This window comes from Nannospalax galili, unplaced genomic scaffold (genome assembly GCF_000622305.1).
Source record: "Nannospalax galili isolate Female #2095 unplaced genomic scaffold, S.galili_v1.0 scaffold853, whole genome shotgun sequence".
Classification (NCBI taxonomy): domain Eukaryota; kingdom Metazoa; phylum Chordata; class Mammalia; order Rodentia; family Spalacidae; genus Nannospalax; species Nannospalax galili.
Genome location: NW_008332825.1, coordinates 107369 through 130758, shown reverse-complemented (window position 1 = coordinate 130758; position 23390 = coordinate 107369). Strand labels below are relative to the sequence as shown.

Below are 23390 nucleotides of genomic sequence, written 5' to 3'. Positions count from 1 at the left end.
ACAGCAGGAAACATGAACTAGAGGGTGGGAACAGGTGGCCATGATGGCTGAGAACAGAAACCCCGCTTTCCACAGAACAATTTAGAGAAGTGTCTTTGAGTAGTTTTATTATCTTTTAAATCTTTGCTATTATTGTGTGTATGTATGCCACACCGCATGCACAGAGACCAAAGGACAAGTTTATGTAGTTGTTTGTCTCATTCTTATGTGGGTTCCCTGGATCAGACTTATGCTACCACGCTCACACCAGGCTTGGGTGGCAAATGCTTTACCAACTGAGTCGTATCGAGAACCCCAGTAGTTTTCATTATTGACCCATAGTATGAAACACAAGTTTTCACTATGACCCCAAAAATACACTTGTGTATACACATAGGAAAATTGAAAGTAAAAATCACAAAGTAATGACTTATCCTATGTGTAATATATCCTGATATTTTCTAGTCTATTCAGAAATTGCTAGTCTCAGGGCTGGAGAATTGGCTCAGCAGTTAAGAGCACTGGCTGTTCTTGCAGAAGACCCAGGTTCAAATCCCAGCACCCACATGGTAACTAACAACTGCCCATAACTCCAGTCCAGGGAATCTGATGCCCTCTTCTGTTCTCCACGGGTACTGTACAACATGGATGCACCTACACACATGCAGGCAGAACACTTATACATACAAAATAAAAATAACTAAAGAAATTGCTAGTCTCAACTCACTAATTTTCCATTATAGTTCCCCAGTGGATCACAGCCTGCAACTGTGAAACAACCCACTTAACTGGGTCTTGGGACTTTGAAATTCCTGCTCTGTGGCATGCTTACCAACTACTGAGCAGCTGCTGTATGCCAGACACTATGTGCATTACATATGGAGGGTGATGGGCAAGTGGCTATAGAGGGGAGATCACAGAGAAAGATTACATACACAGACCAGAGACTGTCTGCACAGCTAGAACAGCCACATGGTACACAGCTAGGACATCTGAGGACATTTAGCCACTAAGAATAGGCATGGCCACCTCTTGGGCCTCAGAAAGCCAACAGCAGTGTCCCTGTTTCCCCCAGCTGGCATATCTCTCTTCCATGAAATGGACCCTCACTCTGCTTCTATCCCTAGAATAGCCCAAAGTGTAGAGAACGATGTGGTGGCAACAGTAACTGGGAAGTACAGGGTGACTGAGTTGATCCTGGATGCTGTAAGTCTCTAGTCTTCTGGGGTCCATATAGGAAGCATGTTTGAGAGGGGGTGGTCCCTTGGGGTTCTGTGATATCTAATCTTGGTTGTCAGTTTGACTGGATCTGGGATTAACTGAAATGAGAGACTTTCTTGATTGGATCATTTGAATCTGGAAGACCACCCTAAATGTAGGTGTTACCTTCTGATGGCAGCCCATATAAAAGGCCATGTCAGAAGGGAGCTTTTGCTTTTTGCCTGCCTGCCTTCTCTCACATTGGCAAGTTAATCTTGCTGCTGTGGCATTCCTCCACTGATAGTAGAACCAAGGTCTTCAGATTCCAACATAGATTTAAGACTAGCAGATCTCCAGGAATCCTCCAGGCCTTCAGCATCAGTTTGGGACCGCCGAGGCATCCAGCCTCATAGACTGAGCAACCACCAGATTCTCAGTCTCTCCAATGTGGCTCAGCCATTGTTGGACTACTTGGACTCTATCCTGTAAGCTAATCTAATAAATCCCCTGTGGTGGTCTGAATGAAAATGTTCCCCATAGGCTCCAACTATTTGGACATTTTGTCCCCAGATGGTGGTGCTGTTTTGGGAGGTCTTAGAAGGTATGGTGATCCTAGAAAAAGCACGACACCAGGGGTGGGCTTAGAGAGTTCTTAAGCCTTGCCAGATCTCCAGTTGCTCTTGTTCCTGTGCCAGCTTGAGGAGATGTAGAGCCTAGCTTCTGCTCCTCCTCCAGCCACCTCTGCTGTCTTGCCCTCCCCCAACCATGATGGATTCTTGCCCCTTTTGGAACCATAAACCCAAATAAATTCTTCCTTCTATCAATTGCTTTGGTCAGTGTTTCTATCACAGCAACAGAAAAGTAACTAATACAGTAAATGGTACCAGAGAGTGGGCTGTTGGCTGTGAAGAACCTGACCATGTGGGGTTTTGGAGGAATGTGGAAGACTTTGGAAGTTTGGGCTAGAAAATTGGTTGCTTGCTGTAAGCAGAGCTTAACAGGTCATTCTAGTAACCACCTGGAAGAAAGTAGTGCTGAGAACAATGTAGTTGTCCTCTTAAGGACTTAAGCATCACTTGGGATATTTTGGCAAAGAGTCTGGCTGGAGTCTACCCTAGACCCAAAAGCTTGCCTAAGGCTAAGTTGAAAAGCAATGGACTAACTTCTCTGATGGAAGAAATTTCAAGACAGCCTAATGTAGAAATGGTGGCATGGCTATTAATGGTAAATATTATGAAGATCTACAGCAAAAAAAAAGAGCAAATGGTGCAGAAAGAAATAAAGAAACACAGTTTTGATTGAAAAAGAGCACTAGGAAGATAAATGTTAGTACCTTGGCATGTGCTGGAGAGGATCCCTTTGATAAGGAGATTAAAGTGATGAAGGAGAGGCCTAGAGATTCAAACTTAAACAATGGAGAGAGTGCCTCCAGGGCAAGACCACACCCAGTTAAGCCTCCAACTTGTAAAAGGAAAATGCTGCTGGGACCACTGAAGAGAAAAGCTGCTAAAATGGATAAAGCAGGCTGGAGTCCATGCCAAACTTGCAGTCAAACTTGGCAGTGTCGTTCACCTGGTGCTGGCTCTAGAGGCATAAAAGATAGAAGAGTGAAGGGGTCATCAACTCTTCCTCCATGGTTTCAGAGAGCTGCTCAGGCCAGGCAGCATGCAGCAGGGGTGCTTCTGCATAGAGAAGGCCCTGATAGGCCATTGTGTGAAGCTGTGAAAGTGAAGTCTGGGTTGGTAATGGAGAACCCAAGAAGCCATTCGTGATGCCAGAGCTGTAAGGCATCTGCCAAGAAGACCTGCATACAGGGAGTAGTACCAGCACAAGAGAGACATGTGTGTTGCACACAGCAAAGCTAGAGAGGCTGAGCCATCTAAACCCTTTGGAAGTAAAGTTCCAGAAGTCAGACGTGGAGCTACTGGGTTTGGTGTTTGTTCTGCTGGTTTTTGGTCTTGCTTTGGTCTGATATTTCCTTACTATGCTTCTATTCGTCCCTTTTGGAATGGTAATGTATATTTGGTTCCACTGTATGTTGAGAGTATGCAATTTGTCTTTTGATTTTATAGAGGCTTACAGTTAAGCTATTTCCCTGAGTCTCAGAAGAGACTTTGGACTGGACTTTTGAGTAGTGTTGAGACTGGTAATGACTATGGGGACTTTTAAAGTTAGACTACATGCATTTTGCACTTTTTTTTTTTTTGTCTTTTTTCTGTAGCCGCAGCTGTCCTGGAACTCACTATGTAGACCAGGCTGGCCTCGAACTCACAAAAATCCACCTGCCTCTGCCTCCCAAGTGCTGGGATTAAAGGCATGCGCCACCACATCCGGCTGCATTTTGCATTGTATATGGTCATGAGCCTAATGGGGGCCAGGGGGTGGAATGTGGTGGTTTGAGTGAAAATGTCCCCCATAGGCTCCAAGTATTTGGACATTTTGTCCCTAGATGGTGGAGCTGTTTTGGGAGATCTTAGAAGGCATGGCTATCCTAGAAGAAGCACGTCACTGGAGGTAGGCTTAGAGAGTTTTTAAGCCTTGCTGAATCTCCAGTTGCTCTTGTTTCTGTGCCAGCTTGAGATGTAGAGCCTAGCCTCTGCTCCTCCTCTAGCCACCTCTGCCGCCATGCTTCCCTGCCATGATGGACTATAATTTCCCTGGAACCATAAGCTCAAATAAACTCTTCCTTCTATAAATTGCTTTGGTCAGTGTTTCTATCACAGCGGCAGAAAAGTGACTAATACATCCCCATATATATTTTATCAGTTCTGTTTCCTTAGAGAACCCTGACTAATATAGTACCCATCCTTCATTGTACTTACAGGCTGTTTCAGAGCCTCTGGCTTTTGACTCTGCTTCCTGAGTCAAAGCTTTAAAGTAAGGGGCTAGAGAGATGGTTCAGTGGTTAAGAGCACTGGCTGCTCTTCCAGAGGACCTGAGTTTGGTTCACATTACATATAGTAGCTAACAACCACCCATAACTACAGTTACAAGGGGATCCAATGCCCTCTTCTAACTTCTGAGGGCACTGCATGTGCATGGTACACTTAAGATACATGCAGGTGAAACACTCATACACATAAAATAAAATAATTAAAAAATTTTTAAAGTAACTCATGAATCTCAAAGATATTTCTTCAGTCACCAAGATGACTCTGCAGGTAAAGGTGCTTGCTGTCAAGCCTGACAACCTGAACTCAATCTCCAGGACCTACATGGTAAAAGAGAAAAACAATTCCCCTAAGCTGTTCTCTGAACTCCACATCCTTCTCACCACAAAATAAATAAATAAATGTAAGGGAAAAAAAATCCCATGGTAAAAGTTTTTTTAAACATTTTATTTTTATTATTTTTAATTTATTTTATATGTATGAGTGTATTGCCTACAAGCATATAAGTGCACCCATGTCATGCAGTGCCCTCGGAGATCAGAAGAGGGCATCAGCTCCCCTGGAACTGGAGTTACAGACAGTTGTTAGCCACCATGTGGGTGCTGGGAATCAAACTCAGGTTCTCTGCAAGAGTAGCCAGTGCTCTTAACCACTGAGCCATCTCTCCAGACCCGTAAAGGTTTTTTGTTGTTGTTGTTTTTAATAAAAAGTTCATGTATTAGTCAAAGAACAGATCAAGAGACCCTCAAGATAGCTCAGTAGGTAAAGGCACTTGCTGCAGAGTCCCTGAACACTGTGGTTGCATCCCTTGAACTCATGTGATAAAAAGAGAAAACAGACTTCTACAAGTTGACCTCTGACCTCCACATTCATACCATGGTCCCACATACATACACAGGCATATGAAATAAAGAAATGTACTAAGAATAAGAATTAAAGAACAGACCCAGCACTATGAACCTGGTGTCACTGCCTACCCATGGCCTGCACTGTCCTGGAGGTTCAGCCATTTACTACCACACTGGACACAAGGCATTCCCTCCCCACACTGTCCAAACTGCTCAAAAGTCCTTGCTTTTAATCAAATGGCAAAAATGATGACAAAAAAATCCTTATTGAAGGAAATAGCAGAATTAAAGGGGATCAGAGATAACACTGGTGACATTAGAACAGCATTAAATTAGAGGTACAATGAGAGGGTAAAATGGGACCAAGAAAGCTAACAGCCAAGGAGACAAGGACACAGAGACCAGTGAGGGCCTGCTCTCTCAAGGGACATTAGGATGCTAGCTGGAGAGGACACTCAGTTCTGCAAGGTCCTGGTGTGTGTAGCAGCCTCACAAGGAGGGAAGGAGTGCTCCTAACCTCAAAAGAACCCAGCCTCGGGTAGGGGGTGGGGTTGCTGTTTAAGAAACAACTGTCAGATGCTACCTGAGAGTGAGGGACTTGAGAGGCTGAGTTGCAGGAAGAATCCCAGAGAGGCTGTTCTGAGCATGCCTGCCTTGTGGCCCCTGCTCAGAAATGGGGAGAAGACTCAGGTAGGGCTGAATGTAAAGCTGAAGGAGGTTGGTGACACCCTAGGCTGGCAGATGGAGCCCTAGAGAGAGGAAGCTGGAGGCCCACACTGGCCCAAGAAGTTCAGGACTGTGCTACAAAGTCCAGGCTGTCTCCCAAACAGTGGAAGCATGTATCCAAGCTGGCCCCTGGCAGGTGGCAGGGCCACACAGTGGCTATCTTCCCAGGCCCAGTGTCTGCTCAAGTGTCTTGGCCCAACAGCTCAAGTGTCTCTTGTACCTGAGAAAGTCGAACTCCAGAGCCCTCCACTCTGCAAAGACTCTGGTGGCAGGAGCCCCAGGCTGGCCCCACTCACCCACTATCTCGTTCTCCTCAAGGTTGATAGTCTCCAGCTTGGGCAGGTTGGTAAGCTGCTCCGGGAAGTCTTGGAACTGGTTCCGGGACAAGTCGATGGCCTGGAGGTGCTGCAGGCTGCTGACCTCATTGGGGAGGCGATAGAGGTAGTTCCCTTCTAGACGGAGTTCTGCCACAAAGAAGGAAGAAGGGAAATGAGGGTGGGAAGGGGGCCTGCCGCCAGTGTCTGGGCCAGGAAAACAATGAGAAAGTCCCCCGCCCTCACCTCACAGAAAGTCTCTCAAGCTGATGGTTCTGTTTGCCCTACAGGAGAGTTAATACTCCCATCACTGCCCACTGAAGCACTCACGCTATAGCCACTGCCTTGGAGATAAGGGAGGCTCTCCTGACAGAAAATGGGGCTTAGACAATGGTCCAAGTATCTTGGCTCTCCCCACAGGCCTTGCTGGGATGGGTCAGGATATGCCCACCTAAGGGTCATGACCTCTCTTTAAAGTCCTCCTTGCTCTAGGGGCAGCCTGGTTCTTTCCGTCATGCGTTTTCACTCAGCTCAGCTATTTTACTAACCAGATGTGAGTGGATTCCAGCCCTGCAGTGGTAGCTACAAAGCTGACCAGTGGCCTGTGGGAGGCCCCTTGTGAAGAATCCCTCTTTTGGAAAACCCTAGCCCAGGCAGTGCTGAGAGATGGGCCAGGGCAGAAACTGGAAGGTGCTAAAGAAGAGACTCCGTGGGGACGCCCCCTGAGGGAAGAGGTATAAAGGACACAATCAAGATCAACAGGGTGGGGGCGTGCAAGGTGACGGAAGATCGACAGTGGGCTATGACAGGGGCATCAGAACCCCTCCCTGCCCAGGCACAAACTCCAACCCGACCCCTCTAGCTCATCACTCAGTCATTGTACCCTGTATGTTCCTCATGGGAAACAGGAGCTGGTCATACACCCTGCCTTACAGGGATGTGGTAGCTTATGTCAGTTAACATAGGGAAAGAATAAAAAGAGAAAGAGAGCAGGGCCTCTCTTCCAGTGGGAAAAGGCCACTCGGGGCGCAAGACCACCTGTGTGTGACCTTATAGCAGCTTGTTATTATATGAGCACCCCACCCTGTCTGATTCAAAGGAAACGGAGACTCGGAAATGCCACATCATGTCCCTCAACTCTTTTCCCTGGTATCAGCTTTGTGGCTGTGTAAGCAATGCAGTAGTCACACAGGATCCCATGTGTGGGATGCTCCGTATGCTGTTTTTTGTTGTGAAACATGGTCTTGGCATATTGCCCAGATTGGCCCCAAACTTACCATCTTCCTGCCTCAGCCTTCTGGAGGCCACTGCATCTGGTTCCCACGTGCCATCATGAAAGCTTTCATCCTTGAGTCTGTTTTCTAAGTGGCTTTGAGTCTGAACTCACATGTGGGTCTTCCTCTAGTGGTGGGCTGTCTGTAGTATCCCTTCCCTTTCTCTGGGCCCCCAGGACTTGCCTGGCCTCTGTCAAGCCCTGCCCTGTGACATGTAGCACTCTACCTCCAGCAGGGAACATCTGAGTCAGGCTTGTGTACCCTGCACTGTCAGAGTAGAGCATGGTGAAGTAGCTCCCCACTCCACCCTATCCCATCCTTGCCCAGGGCTCCTGAGCTGCAGCAGCATAGTGTGCCTGGTGTGGGTGGCCTGCTCCAGGTACCCAGGAGGTTCTGATGGCCAGGGTCAAAAACCTGGGAGTTGGGGCTGGAGAGATGGCACAGCAGTTAGGAGCACTGGCTGCACTTGTAGAGGACTTGGGTTTGGCTCCCAGCACCCACAGGGTGGCTCACAAATACCTATAACTATAGTTCCAGGGGACTCTGACACCTTTTCTGGTCTCCCCCAGCATCAGGCACACACTTGGTGCACTTTGCCTGCATAAATGCAGGCAAAACATTCATACAATAAAATATAATATAAATAAAAATATTTTCAAAAAACAACCTGGGAGTTGCAGGGCATGATGGTACCTGCTTTTAATTCCAGCACTTGGGAAGTAGAGGCAGGCAGATCTCTATGAGTTCAAGGGTAGCCTGGTATACATAGCCAGTTCCCGGCCAGATGGGGCTGCATAGTAAGACTTTGTCTCAAAAAAACAAAACAAAAAAATTAAACCGACTTTTTAAAGCCAGGCATTGTGACACACACCTTAAATCTTTTTTTGTTGTTGTTGTTTTATTTTATTATTATTTTTTTAATGTGTATGAGTGTATTGCCTGCATGTAGGTAAGTGCACCCGTGTTGTGCAATGCCTGAGGAGGACAGAAGAGGCTGTCAGATCCCCTGGGACTGGAGTTACGGACAGTTGTTAGCTGCCATGTGGGTGCTGGGATTTGAACCCCAGTCTTCTGCAAGAATAGTGTTCTTAACCACTGAGCCATCTCTCCAGCCCCAACACACCTTAAATCTTAAACATTCAAGAGGCAGAGGCAGGTGGATCTTTGTGAGATCAAGGCCAGTGTGGTCTACATATTGAGTTCCAGGCCAGCTGTAGCTACAGGGAGACACTGTTTCAATACCTTCCCCTCAAAAATCCAACCTGGGAATTGCAGAGCATGGTAGCCCATGCCTTTAATCCCAGCACTTGGGAGGCAGAGGTAGGCAGATCTCTGTGAGTTTGAGGCCTGGTCTACATAGTGAGCTCCAGGCTAGTCAGTGAGCTCCTCCATTTTGTATAAGACATCTTGGTGAGCCATCCCAGACCCTACCCCGGTCAGAAGTTTCAAGAAGAGCTGAGGACCACACGTATGTAATTCTCGTGTTAGAGTAGCAAAATAACCCCATAAATTAACTGGTCAAGACTATAAAATCTCTAGTGTATTGAAAGACCCACCTTTCCAGTTTCACTGGTCAATCATCTGGTCATAGGACCACCCCTAGGAAGGCAGGTTCACCTTAAATTATGCTAAATAGATGGGTAGAATGCCTAGTGCATTAATGAGATAGAGAATTTTTCCTGCCTGGAATCCTGCCTCCTAGCGCGGAACTCCTCACTCAACCCAGCCACAGACATGTCTCTGTAAGAGACCCTGTAATCTCTCCTTTTCTTCTCCATATCCCTTTTCTAAACACACTTTCTTTAAGGCTTTGGGCTGCCCCTAGCATCTTGTATTTCTTTACTTTTTCTAAAGCTTCCTTCTCCTAGCCATGTCTAGGAGCCATGGCTTCCAGTCAGCACATGTCTGACCTCCATGCAGGCTCTAAACCTGCATGGTTTCATGGCTGTCTTTCCTTCTCCCCACGATTCTCCTCCTCAAGGCAGCTGCCAAGCTTACCTGCCCTGAGGATTTTTTTTTTAATTCTAATAAAATTGCAAAAGTTCCCATCCCCTCCCAGTTAGGGCCGCATTCTCAAAATTGGTTCAGAGAATGCTGTCCTGCCAGTTAAATAGATTCGGCTTATTCAGAACTTTTTGAGTCTGAGTGGTCTTTTCCCAGTGATCATGAACTCCATAACACAATAACAACAAAAATCTGGGAGTTGGAGTTGCCTATGTGCTCTAAGTGAGGGACCTCTTGGTTAAGGAACACCTGGCCAGTGCAAAGCTTGGCAGTCTAGTATGTTAAGAGCAGAGCCTAGCTGCCATAAGCCACCATCAGGCCTGAACATGCATGTTCTGGCACTGGTATCTGGGTGGCCCTGGACATCTGGGAATGGCCTGTATTTCTTCTTCCTTCCAACCTGCCCAAACCTGGCTGGAGTCTGTCTTTTACCTCCCTCATAGCACCTCTGGAAGCCAGCAATAATGTACAAGTTGTCTAATTCCAGGGTTTCACAATGCAAGTTAAGCACTCCAGTAATTGCACTTAAAACTGGCATTATATGACATAAAGATAAATAGTGTAATTCATTTATTTCTCCTACATGCAAGCATAACACTCATACACATAAAATAAAAATAAAATATTTTTTAAAAAGAGTGCTTGCTATGCAATCTCATGAGGACTCTAGTTTGGATCCTAGTACCCATGTAACAAATTGAATGTCTCTGAAAGTTCTTGTAATCCCAGCTCCAAAGGGAGCACAGACAGGAGGACTAGACCACTAGGGCTTGCTGAGAAAGCAAGAGCTCCAGGTTCAGAGGTAGACCCTGCTTCAAAGGGATTGTAGAGAGAGCAATAGAGGAGAATACTCAGTGTCCTCTTCTGGCCTCTCAGCACCCATACACATATGTGCATACACTCATACACAGAGACAGACACACTAAATAAATAAATGAATAAATAAATAAATCTTGTTTTATGTTTTGTTTTTGAGACAGGGTCTTACTATGTAGTCCTAGCTGGCCTCGAACTCACTATGTAGACCAGACTGGCCTCAAACTCACAGAGATGTACCTGCTTCTTCAAGTGCTAGAATTGAAGGTGTATGCTACTAGGGCTGGAGAGATGGCTCAGTGATTAAGAGCACTGACTGCTCTTGCAGAGGACCTGGGTTGGATCCCCAGCACCCACATGGTATCTACAAACCGTCCTTAACCCCAGTTCCAGGGGAATCTGAAGCTTTCTTCTGACGTCCGCGGCATTGCATGACACAGGTGCACTCACATACATGTAGGCAATACACTCATACACATAAAAAAATAATAAATATTTTTTAAAATTTATTATTAGTGTGTGTGTGTGTGTATGCCATGACATATGTATGGAAGTCAGAGGCCAACTTCAAGGATCTGGTTCTCTCTTTCCATAGTGGGTTCATTCTGGGGACTGAACTCAGGGCATCAATCTTACACACCATGCGCTTGTACTTGCTGAACCATTGCACTGTCTCCAATTTTTGTTTTTTCTTTTGAGACAGGATTTTATGTAGCCTAGACTGACATCAAACTGGCTAGAAAGTTGAGGGTAACCTTGAGCTCAGATCCTCCTGCCCTTCTCTCCCTAGTGTTGTGCTTAAAACTGGCATTATATGAAATAAAGAAAAATGGTCTAATTCATCATAAGTTTTTATTTTTCCTTATTTTGACATTAAATGGCAAATGAAAAATAGGAAGGCAGAGGCCAGAAGAGGTGTCAGATCTCCTGGAGTTGGAGTCACAGGCAGTTGTAAGCCACCTAACATGGGTGCTAGGAATTGACCTTGGGTCCTCTGGAAGAGCGGAAAGTGCTCATAACCATTTCTAAGTCATTTCTCCTGTACCCTCCTTTCTTATTTTTACTCAGTCTGGTATACAGGACCATGGGACAGTGCTGCCCACATTAGGTGAGTCTTCCCGCCTCAGCTAAACCTCTCTGAGAACACCTTCACAGGCATGCCCAGAGGTTTCCATGGTGATTCTGAATCTAGTCACACTGACAATGGATATTTAACCATCACAACAAAGTGCCTTATATGCATCCTCTCCAACCTCACAAGATCACTGTGGAGTGGATGTTTCCCCAAGCTACAGCTGAGATCAGGTTGGAACGTGTCCCCCAAGGTACTTGTACTAAAAGCCAGATCCCCTGGAAGGGGGTGCTGAGATAGCAGAACTTTAAGAGGTGGGGCCAAGTGTAAGTCTCTTAGGTCTCATGTAGTGCTGACCTTGAAAGGGATTCATACTGCTTTTCTTGTAGGGTAAATTAATTCCTAAGCATGTGGGTCATTTTAAATTGAGGCCATGCCATGCACTGTCCCCTTCTATACTGGGCTGGTTCCCTTTCTGACTCTCAGCCACATTGTGATGCCACATAGGGCTGGGGGCCCTTACTAAGACACTGAAGTAATACTGTTTAGACCACAGAGACACCAGAATTGTGAGCTAAATCTCTTTATAAATTCCTTAGCTTTAGGTATTTTCTTATGCCAACACATAACAGACTGACACAACCCAATTCTCAGAAATGATAAATGAGGCTTAGAGAGACCAATTAGGGCCAGCAAGTTGTTCATGGCTCTGCTTTCTTTTTATCTCCTTAGGAGATATCTCCTTTTTATCTCTTAGGATTTCTTCCTGTTTTTTTAAAAAAATATATTTATTTATTTATTTATTTATTTATTTATTTATTTATTTATTTATTTATTTTTATGTGCATGAGTATATTGCCTCAGGCAGAGCCCATGGAGGACAGAAGAAGATGTCAGATCTTTCTGGAACTAGAGTTACAGATGGTTGTTAGCAACAATGAGGGTGCTGGGATTCAAACCCAGGTCTTGTGGAAGAACAGCCAGTGTTTCTATTTCAGAGGAAACAGCCTTAGCCACCTGATTTGCTATTGTGCTGGGCTACCACCAGGACACAACCACAGCCAGGCCAGGTTTTGCTCCTCATCCTGGGTCATGGCATCCAGATCATCTGCCCAGGGTCTCATAGCCCCTCTCTTGGGTAGGAGGGTTGGGGGCCTCAGATCTAATGGGCTGTCTTAGGGGCTCATGAGGTTTCCTGCCAGGGTTGAGAGTTAGACAGGAGGCTCCTGGGAAAAAAGCCGAGATTCCAAGATGGACAGGGGCTCTGGGACTCGACCTCATTCTACCTTCTGCCTGAGGTGCCTTAGGCTGAAAAACAGCTCCTTGCTTTATTACCCTGCTGAGCTGTGGTTTTGAGTGTTTGTGAAATGGAACTCTTTCCCAAGTTCCTTATTGTTTCCTATGTCAGTCTGATCTTGGTGAGCTGCCAAGACTGGCTCAGATTAACCCTACAGGAAGAAAACCTGCTGATTCTACCAGGGAGCATGCAAGGCTGACCTGCAGTGATGGTGCAGCCAGTCTGCAAGGGAATGTGCCAGCTCCACACGGCTGCTCACAGAGGCTCAGGCAGCACCAGGCTCAGCTAGAACCAAGGCTCTGACCCTGGATCACTGAACAGTTGTCCCTGTCTGCAAGGGCCCTCATGGTGGAGCCAGATGTCAGTACAGCAATAAGTGTTCTTCCAAAGGCTTGTGAAGGCTTCACATGGACACCCAGCGACCTACAGGGGCTGAAGGGGAGGGGACAGGAGTAAGCTTTGGGAAGCTACACTCACACTTTGTGGTGACAGAAGGAGGGATAATCACACCCCTGTCACCAATCTGTGACTAAAGTGAAGTGCTGAACATTCTGCCTCCATGAAAAACCTAATAAGAGTTTTTATTGCTATTGCTGTGTCTGTCTTATGTAGCCCATGCTGGCCTCAAACTCCCTAGGTGTCAGAGAATGAACTTCTCCTGGTCCTTCTGCTTCCACTTCCCAGTTGCTAAGATTACAGACATGCATCACCATGCTGCATTTATGAAGTGCTGGGGAATCAAATCCAGGGCTTTGGGCAAGCTAGGCAAACTGAGTTACATCCCAGCTGGCCCAACATGAGCCAATTTCTAAAACACAACACTAAGTTGAAGAAGCACGATGTGGGCTGGAGAGATGGTTCAGTGGTTATGTGCACTGGCTACTCTTGCAGAGGACCTGGGTTTGATGCCTAGCACCCACATGGTGGCCAACAACCATCTGTAACACCAGTTCCAGGGCGTCTGATGCCCTCTTCTGACCTCCATGGGTGTTGCATGACAGAGGTGCACTTATATGCATGTAGGTAATACGCTCGAAAGCCCTCAAAAAGCTCCAAGTCAGGGGCTGGAGAGAGAGCTCGCGGTTAGAGCACTGGCTGTTCCTGCAGAGGGCCTGGGTTTGAGTCTCGGCACCCACATGGTGGCCAACCATCCTCTATAACTCTAGTTCCAGGGGGTCTGATGCCCTCTTCTGACCTCCATGGGTGTTGCATGACAGAGGTGCACTTATATGCATGTAGGTAATACGCTCATACATATAAAATAAAAATAATAAATAATATATATTTTTTAAAAAAGCACGATGTGAAATGGCACATGTATTCTTTTCTAATGAATGGTCTTGGCCCCATGCTCTCACTGTGTGACCTTAGGTAAGTTACTGTACTCTCTGAAAGAAAGGAAGAGTCAGAGAGCTAGGGCCAGAGTGAGATAAGGGAAGGAAGGAAGGAGGGAGGGAGGGAAGAAAAGAGGGAGAGAACATCTACCTTGCAGGGTTGTAAAGATCTAACTAATTTTATAGTTGTAAAGTGCTCACGACCACACCTGCCCTTGGTGGTATGCTGTAAATGTCACTAATAATAAACATAGTTCTATCTCACAGGCCTGGAACCTCTCTAGAGCTGGCAGTGGCAGCTGCTGCAGGGCTGGGAGTCTGGGGATGGGGGAGGAGAGAGACTCATTTTTCCCCATTATTCCTTTTGACTGGATGGGTGCATTGTGTGTGTCTACTGCTTTTTCAAAAATAAGCAAGCAGACAGGGTGAGTCTTTCAAACGATGTGGTGGAGCTGTGCAGGTGTGGTGGGGGTGTGAACAGCTAGCAAGGGAAAGGATGGGTGTGGGAAGGAGGGCAGAGTGGACTACAGCACAGCAGCAGAGAGATTATGCTGAGAGCTTGGGGGAACAGGGGTGGAAGGAAACTGCAAAGTCCTTTGTCACCCAGCATTGCGAGACAATGAGCTCCAGTCCTGGAGAACGCAGCTGATTCAGAACCCCCATCCCAGTGGGTGTGCCCTCACCCCATATACACTGGCACATGCCCAAGGTGTGGGATGGGGAGGAGGTGACCCTTGCTCATTCAGAGGAATATCTCCCCAAGATGCCACCAGCTCCCCTCCAAGGGAACTGAACTGCTTTCCTCCAGCTGTGTCAGTCTACTGGCCCCTAGCAGCTACTTCTTCTATCTGGAAGTGGGCAAACAGTGGTCACAACCATTTAGGCTGGTGTTGTGCTGAGTTCAGCCAGGTAAACCCCAGGGATCAGTTACCTCAAGGACAGAGGGCACAAGCTGATGATGGAGGCCACACCCTTGTCACTTTCTTTATCCTTGGAAGAACTCTTAGAGACATCTAGGCTGCCTCTATGGGTACTCGGAGGAGATGAGTGGGCTCCATGACTCCAGTGGCAGATAATGCCAAAAGAACACAAAACATGTGTCCCAGTGGTAGACCTGATCCTTGGGAACAACCAAGGTTCCAGCACCCCGCTTCGGCACCACTTCTGTGTCTGCTGGACTCCTTTCTTAACCCCTCATCTTTTCTCTTTTGTCCACTAAGGGACATGAGCTGAGGAAAAAGTAAACATAGGCACTAAAGCTACCAGCAAGTGAGAGCTCAGTGCTCCATGACATCACATCTCTCGACATGTTTGGCCCAACCACCTGATGATCTGTGTGAGGACGATTTCAGAGATTTATCATATTCCAGGGAACCCCTTCCCCATCCTCCCTCCCAAGAGCCCCAGGAAATAAATAGGCCCTCCTGGGGCACTGTCCACGTTGTCTACTGTCCCCCTCTGTCCCCCTGGAACTTCCTAAGATTCCTGCCCCAGCTGTGGGATGGTGGCAGCTTGGGTGGGGTACCCTGAAGAAGTGGTCCTGTCTCATTTACTTTGCTGCCTGTGTGAACACAGCTATTTCAAACTAGCTTCTCCACATCTGCTGCCTGGGTCTACTCCCAGGCACCAGGCTCAGGCAGGGCTCAGAGCAGAAGAAAACTCCCCAAGGTGCATAGAGTAGACAATGCTACACCAGTCACTGGTGGCTTGCCAGAGGGAAACACGAAACTCTCCATGCACCTGTACTGTTATCCGCAGTATCAAGAAAAATTGCCCATTTTCTCTAGCAATAGTCAAAAGAGCTGCTGGTGAGAACAATGCATGGAGGAACCTTTAGTAGATAGACCCTGCAGGGGGTGGGGGGCCTGAGCAGGTGCCCACACTGCTTCCCTGGGTTGCCGGGTGGCTGGCATCTTCCTGTTAGTGATGGCCCTGAGAGCATACACTTGGGGAAACATCAGGAAGAGGCAAAGAACAATGTCACCGCAGCAGGGTGCAATGGCACATGCCTGTCATCTTAGTAATATGTAAGTAGAGGCAGGAGGATCAAGAGTTCAAAGTTATCCTGGGTTAGAGATGGAGCTTAAGGTCAGCCTGGGCTACACGAAATCCTATCTCAAGCAAGCCTATCACGGTAGAAAATCAGAACAGAAAAGCATCTCAACTCAACTACAAGGATTGGGCGTCACCCCTTCATCCTTACCCCCCACACCCTGACATTCACACACCCCTAATGTCTAATCAAAAGCCTTCTCTCTGGCACAGAGTGATGGTGAATGCCTTTAGTCCCAGCACTCCAGAGGCAGAGGCAGGCAGACCTCTGTGAGATTGAGGTCAGCCTGGTCTACTATAGTGAGTAAAAGAGCTTCTCTCTGGCCCCTGCTCTGCCAGGCTGTCGGACCTCTTTTCTCCTGCAGCAGTGTCTTTTGGTCAGCTTGGTCTCCACAGAGGAACCTAGCCTGGCTAAGCAGACAGCCCAGGCCTTCCTGCCCACTCTCATCCATCTATAACAACATTCAGTCAACTCGAGCCCTGCTGCCCCTGCCTGGGCAGATGAAACTGTCATCTCAGGAGCCCCCTCAGGACCTGGCTGAAGATAAGCTTGTGGCTGGGCCTCCATGGTGAGCCCGGTCTCCCTCCCACACCTTGCTGGTTTTACAATTTTGACTCACCTGATGCTCCTCCTGTCCCAGATGCCTCTCACTACCTTTTCCCATCCCAACCCATCCTGCCAGGGCCCTTCTCGAATGTTCCTGCTTGAGCAGACAGCTGGCTTGGGCTGGTCCCTGACGATATACTTCCTTCTGCTTTGTCCTTTTGTCTTGTACCTATTTTTGCAGCTGTTTTCCAAACATACCTTTCATCTTCTGAAGGCTGCTTCAGAAACCCCCTTATTTATCTAGCAAACACTTCCTCATCTATCAATCCCCACTTTAGGCTGTTTTCTCAGGAGCTTCCTGAGTTCCTATTCATGCAAACAATTGACTTCTGCCTTTGAGCCACTGCCTGCCATGAGCTACCCCTCAGTGAGCAACCCCTTATGTTACAGTATAGACAGGCAGCATAACTTCCTACCCTGAGAAACCATCTCTATCTAGCTCCTAGTTTTTTCCTCATTCAAGTGATGCTAGGGTTAAGATGACTAGACATAGACACTGGGCCAGGAAAGCTGAGTACCCAGTGATTTGGGCTCCCCACCTGTCACTCAGCCAGGCATTCCCCCAGCTAACTCAGTAGGAGACTTGTGAGCATCTGCTGGATTGGGTAAAAAGCAGAAGTATGAGAAACTAATATGAGAAGTATGTTAAAAAAACAAGACAGGGTGTCATGTAGCCCAGGTTGGTTTCAAGCTCTCTGTGTAGTTGAGGATGATCTTGAACTCCTGTTCCTCCTGCCTCCACCTTCCAAATGCTGGGATTAAAGGTATGCATCATGATTCCTGGCTCATGAGAAACTGAATTTACTAACAACAGTACAACCTAGTGTCAAAATAGAGCACTGATCCACAACCGGTAGCTACCTACCCAGGAAGCCAACATATCACCTCCAGCTACTAGCCCACCTAAGTCGGACACTGTTAGAACTGTTACCTGTAGCAACAATTCACTAAGTCATACCCTAATCCCTACAATAACTGGCTAGGACTCAATAACCCCAGCTTCTCTGATTTTTTTTTTCTTTGGTGGGGGAGGGGATCTTATATAGCCTAAGCTGGTGTCAGACTTACTATGTAGCCAAGGCTGACCTTGAACTCCTGATCTCCTACTTCCACCTCCCACGTGCTGGGATTACAGGCATGTGCCACTACACCTGGCTAAGTTTCCCTGATTTTTGTCCCCATTGGAAACTAAGGACAGTGCAGAGAAAGCTAAAGCTACCTGTAGCAAATGCTAGCCAATCACTGAGGATACCTGCTTCTAGCGAAACACCAGCAGCTGCCCTCACTGTTGCTCAGACTGGAAGCCTTGGCTTTGTTCCACGGCCAAGTCTTCCCAGTGCTCTGTTCCCTGGAAATTTTGCCAAGTACAAATAACCGGGCTGGCTCCTTACTCAACAGCAGGTTCCAAGGCAAGGTTCTCTGCTGGTCTGACCTAGGAGGTGTTTACATATCTCTTAGGTGTATCTCTGGCCTGGCAGGCCCAGGATACAATCAAAAGAGCCAAGTGACCAAGGAAAAAGAAAGGAGAAAGATAGGGATACAGGAGAAGAGATAACAGAAGAGTCATAGCTGGATATTGGAACCCCTTTCTACAGGCCCCACTTGTATTCAAACTGATTCTATCTGCCCCCCACCCCCAGCTTGCTCAGGTCTTACTGCTTTGTTTTAAGACAGGGTCTCTTGTTTCTCCGGCTGGCTTCCAGCTGGCTAGGTAGCAGAGGATGACCTTAAATCTTTGACCCTCCTGCTTCTACCCTTGGAGTGCTGGGAATCAAATCCAGGGTCCCAATCAAGCTAGGCAAGGACTCTATTAGCTGAACTAGATCCCCAGCCCAGGTCTTCCTTTTCATTTTATAAAAATCCATGAAGGGGACTGGAGAGATGGCTCAGCAGTTAAGAGCACTGCCTGACCTTGTAGAGGACCCAGGTTTGGTTCCCAGCACCCACATAACAGCTAACAACTCCAGTTCCAGGGGATCCAAAGCCCTCTTCTGGCCTCCACAGAAATTGTGCATTTACATGCAGGCAAAACACTCATATTCATATAAAATAAAAATAAAGAAATAAAAAAATTTAATGCATGAAGGACACAGAAAGGGTAGAATTAAAAATGGCCCAACCCTGGAAACCACCATGGGGACAAGCAAATTATTCTCTGGAGAATAGGTACTATACAGCAGCAGCTGCACTTCAGGAGTGTAGAAGAGGACAAAGGCTTCCAAGTGCCTCTTCCTCCTCCTCTGCACACATAAAAGAACAGGGGTTTTCTGTTGAAAAAGAAACCACAACAAAGATGTGGGCCCAAAGCATCTCTGAGAGCTAAATGGGGCCTCAGATCCAGCCCCCTTGAGCCACTACAGCCTACAATCCACTGTGTGAAATCCAATTAGTATTGGAGCTAGTCTTTCCTTTGAAATCCTGGGTTTTGGATTGCGGGGGCAAAGAAGGAGTTCAAACAGCATCCTTTAACAGGTTTGACTATAGTCTTGTAGCAGAGCCTTTTCTCTAGCGCTTTCCCTTGGAGCTGTTGGCCTGAACTCATAAGCTCTCCTGCCATTGTGATATTCTCTGAAAGTTCTTCCAGCCTCCAGCCCATGCTCAGGACATGCACCAGGCCTTCCCACACACTTCATCCATGCCAGTCAGTGTCCCAGACTTCAGGGTGAATAGGAGTCTGTACTGAAACCCAGGGTTCCTTTAGGAAGACACCTGGACAGAATATTTAATAGAAGAACAGGACCAAAGAAAGCATTGAATCTAGAACTGGAATTATGGTTGTTAGCTGCCATGTGGGTGCTGGGATTCGAACCCAAGTCTTCTGCAAGAACTGCCAGTGCTCTTAACCCTTGAGGCATCTCTCTAGCCCGTTTTTCTTTTAATATTTTATTTATTATTTTTATTTTTATGTGTATGAGTATATTGCCTGCATATATGGAAGTGCATTTGTTTCTTGCAATGCCTGCGGAGATCTGGAGAGTGTTGGATCCCCTGGAACTGGAGTTATGGACAGTTATCAGTCACATTGTGGGTGCTGGGAATCAAACCTTGGGTCCTCTGCAAGAGCAGTCAGTGCTCTTAACTGCTGAGCTATCTCTCCAGCCCCATGAGGCACTTAAGCTTTGTGACCAAAGCAACCATCCATACTAATTCTGTCTTTGTGCACATCTGTGTAGCTGGCTTTGCAAGGTCTTGCCTGGCTCCCTAAGCCACCACATGGCCCCTTCTCATCACTGAACGGAGGTCTGCCCATTCTGGGCTCCCAACATTGGCACCTCCTTGTGGAAGTCTGCCCAAGTGTAAAATAGTCTGAGATATGCTTGCTTATCACTCATGTGTGACCAGCATTCTGTAAACAGAATCATGGACCCTTTTCATACCCCTGGCAGACAGAGAACTCCAGAAGGCAGGAACCACCTCACTCAGACTTCTCATGCCTTCTGCCACTCTAACTGTGCTATCGCAAAAGGGCCCAGGTTACAGTTGTGTGCCATGGGGACAGAAGGATAGAGAAGCAGATCTCTAGAGAAGGGAGAGTACCAGAGTTTCAGCACACCCTGCTCAGTCATCCAGAAGAGCCATTGTAAAAGATCCACAATGCCTACCTATTGGCCTCCTGCCCAGCACCCTCCAGGGACTCATCAGGTATGTGCCAGAGAGATAACCGACCATTGCTAGCATCTGTCACAGCTGCCTGAGAGAAAGCTAGATTGGAGATGAGAAGGGAATCGTTCAAGTCTCCCTAGAATTTACTGGGCCTGGGCCTGGGCCTGCTGGTCTGCTTAGAACAAAGGAATCAATCCAAGACACAACCCCTCATCCTTGCTTAGTCCCAGCCAACTGGAGGCAGAAGTTGAGCCAGAGATTTCCAGGCTGCAGGGGGACACAAGTCCCTCTTCCAGGCCTACTATTGGGAATGACTTCATGGATCTGGTTGACCAGGGGCAGGCTCTTGAGGCATCCCTCAGACAAGGTCAGAGCCTGGGGGACAGAGGCTGGTCACACTCTCCCTGAGCTGCCCAGGGCCTACCTCGCAACTGACTGAAGGTAGTCATGAACTTGCTGGTGAGGGACTTGAGCTCATTGTTAGCCAGTGTGATGAGGTGGATCTGGTCAGAGACGTTTCTCAGGATCTTGTAGATGCCAATGGGGAAGGAAACCAGCTTGCACTCGGCCAGGTCTGCAGCAAAACAACAAACACAGAGGCATCAGTCTTGGTTGCCCAAGAGCCTGCCCCAGAGCCATGTGAATTGGAACCAAATTCCTTTGAAATCAAAGACCTGAGGGTGACTCAGCCATCTCAAGAGTACTTCGTGATCACTTGTTTCAAAAGCACGTGATGCCCCAGCAACAGCTGGGAAGCCACTGAGCAGAACAGGACAGCACTTCCCCAAGGACTAACCACAGAGTCACCATATCCTAATTCATTCAGGAGACATGAAGACATGTGTCCATACAAAAAACACAAAACATGCAGGTGTCCATGGCAGCTTTGTTCACAAGGCTTGAAAGCAGAACAACCCAACTGGCCAGGGACTGAGAAATGGACCAGCCAGAAGCAATATGCCCAAACAGGACTATTATGCAGCAATTAAGAAATGCTAGAGGAACTAGGGAGATAACTCAGTTGGTAAAGTGCTTACCTTGTTAGCAGGAGGCTCTGAGTTGGATCCCCAGAATCCATGCCAAAAAAAAAAAAAAAAGCCAGGCATGATGGCCATGTGCTTATAATCCCAGTGCTGGGGAGGCAAAGACAGGTGAATCCCTGGTCAGCCAGCCTAGCCTAACTGATGAGTTCTAGGCCAGAGAAGGACATTGTCTAAAAAAAATATGAACATACCGATATACCACACATACAGAGAGAGAGAGAGAGAGAGAGAGAGAGAGAGGCTATAATATAGATGAGCCATGAAACTATGGTGCTGAGCCAAAGAAGTCATTTACAAATACCACATATCAGTATAGTTCCATGTACATAAAATATCCAGAAGAGGTAAATCCCCACAGGCAGAACGTGGATTCATAATGGCACAGGGCTGAAGAGACGGGTTTAGGGGTGGTGACTAATGGGTAGGGGGGTTTCTTTATGAAATGTTCTCAGACTGGGTTATGGTAATAATTTTATAGCTCGCTCAATACTATCAAAACCACTGAATTGCTTCCTCCTTCCTTCCCATTTTTTCCCTCCCTTCCTCCCTCCCTCCCTCCCTCCCTCCCTCCTTCCCTCCCTTCTACGTCTCATTGTAGCCCAGCTGACTTCAAACTCACTATGTAGCCAAGGATGACTTTGAACTTCTGATCTTCCTGCCTCTTTAGTGCTGGGATTATAGTATGTACCATCACACTCAGTTTTATGCAGTGCTGGGAATCAAACCCAGGGCTTCATATATGCAGGGCAAGTACTCTATTAACTGAGCTACATCTCCAGTCTTGGGTGTTACACTTTACATGAATGAATTGTATGACATGTGAATTCAATGTTGGTAAAGCTGACCTACGTCAGTGTGTGTGCGCACGCGCTCATGTACATACAGAAACACCCAAAGGCCATAGGCTATGTTATTAGGCTATCTAGTTCTCCCAAATCACTTCAGTTCCCTGAGCCTCGGTTTTCTCATCTGTTTTATCAAATGACAGCAATAGTATCTGTGTGCAAGTGCTCAGGAAGATTAACTGGATAAAATCCTGACTTCCCAGGGCCTGGTGGACAACAGCTAGCATGTTAGAGTATTGTTTCTCCCCCTGCTGCCTCCTCTGCCCTCCCCTCTTCACTTGGCTCAAATCCTTTACGTGTTTCAAGGCTGGCTGCGTCCACACCTCTTCTGAAGTCTTTCTGGAGCATTCATATCACTAGCAATCGCCTTTTGTCTCCTGAGCCCTCAGAGCCGTCACTGACTGTGACAGCACCATCCCATCTCACTCAGCGACTGTTGTCTCGTCTCCAAAGAGGCTGGCCTCTCTCAGGTCATCAAGCATTTGCAGATGGTTTCAGAATAAATATGCAAATGCAATAAAAATCCCATGTGCCAGCAATAAAATATGGGGGTTTTGTTTGTCTGTTTTACAGCACTGGGGGTTGAACCTAGGACCTGGTGTATGCTAGGCAAACATCTTCTCACTGGGCTGTATTCCCAGCCTAAAATATGGCTATTAAAGGTCCTATTCCTAACAGTGACAATAACACAAAGCATATGGAAATTATCATATAACAAACATGATTATTCATCATAGAATAATTGAAGCCCTTCTCTCCTCCAGTCCATGAGTCTCATATATAGCTAATGCCAATGAGACTTCTTCATCCTAGGGGTTTGTTGTTGTTGTTTTTGTGTTTTTTGTTTGTTTTGTTTGGTGTTTTTGAGACAGGGTCTCCCTGTAGCCCCAGCTGGCCTGGAACTCATTATGTAGATCAGGTTGGCCTCAATCTCACAGAGATCCGTTTCCCTCTGCTCACCAAGTGCTGAGATTATAGGTGTGCACTATCATGCCCAATCCTAAATTTTATTAATCCCTTCTGCTGTTTTCCCAGTCTGGGAAGAGTCAGGGCACAGCGCCAGACACCCAGGAGGCTTCAGGGCAGAGCAGTGGTGCTGGTGACTTTAGTGAGGGAACTTGAGGAAAGAGAGTGGGAAGGTGGGGAAAGGGCAAAGTCCAGGTGGCTGAGGGTCCACAAGGCTCCCATGTGTGGGGGTGTATGCGTGCACATGTGCATGTGAAGGCCTGAAGCTGACAGGGTGCCCTCCTCCATTGCTCTCTACTTATTTACTTATTTATTTATAAGCTTTTAGTTTTAGTGGAGTTTTTTGGGGTTTTTTTTTTTTTTTGTTTCTGAGACAGGTCTCCCTGTAGCCACAGCTGGCCTGGAATTTGCTATATAGACCAGGCTGGCCTTGATCTCACGAGACCTGCCTGCCTCTGCCTTCCAAGTACTGGGATTAAAGGCATGCACCACCATGTCTGGCTTTATTTATTTTTTTTC

General features: G+C 47.0%; 1 protein-coding gene across 9 annotated transcripts in view; it reads right to left on the bottom strand.

The window, feature by feature from the left end:
- Nucleotides 1-23390, bottom strand: part of Lrrc20 (leucine rich repeat containing 20) — a 133352-nt gene that overhangs the window by 35114 nt on the left and 74848 nt on the right. For 7 of the 9 annotated variants that reach the window (XM_029560952.1, XM_029560949.1, XM_008827788.3 and 4 more), the window contains 2 exons: nucleotides 20442-20591; nucleotides 5941-6108 (listed from right to left, as the gene is read on the bottom strand). In XM_029560952.1, the coding sequence (XP_029416812.1) occupies nucleotides 5941-6108; nucleotides 20442-20591 (318 nt within the window). The remainder of the gene's footprint in view (nucleotides 1-5940; nucleotides 6109-20441; nucleotides 20592-23390) is intronic. The other 2 variants (XM_029560953.1, XM_008827790.3) reach the window with 1 other exon arrangement.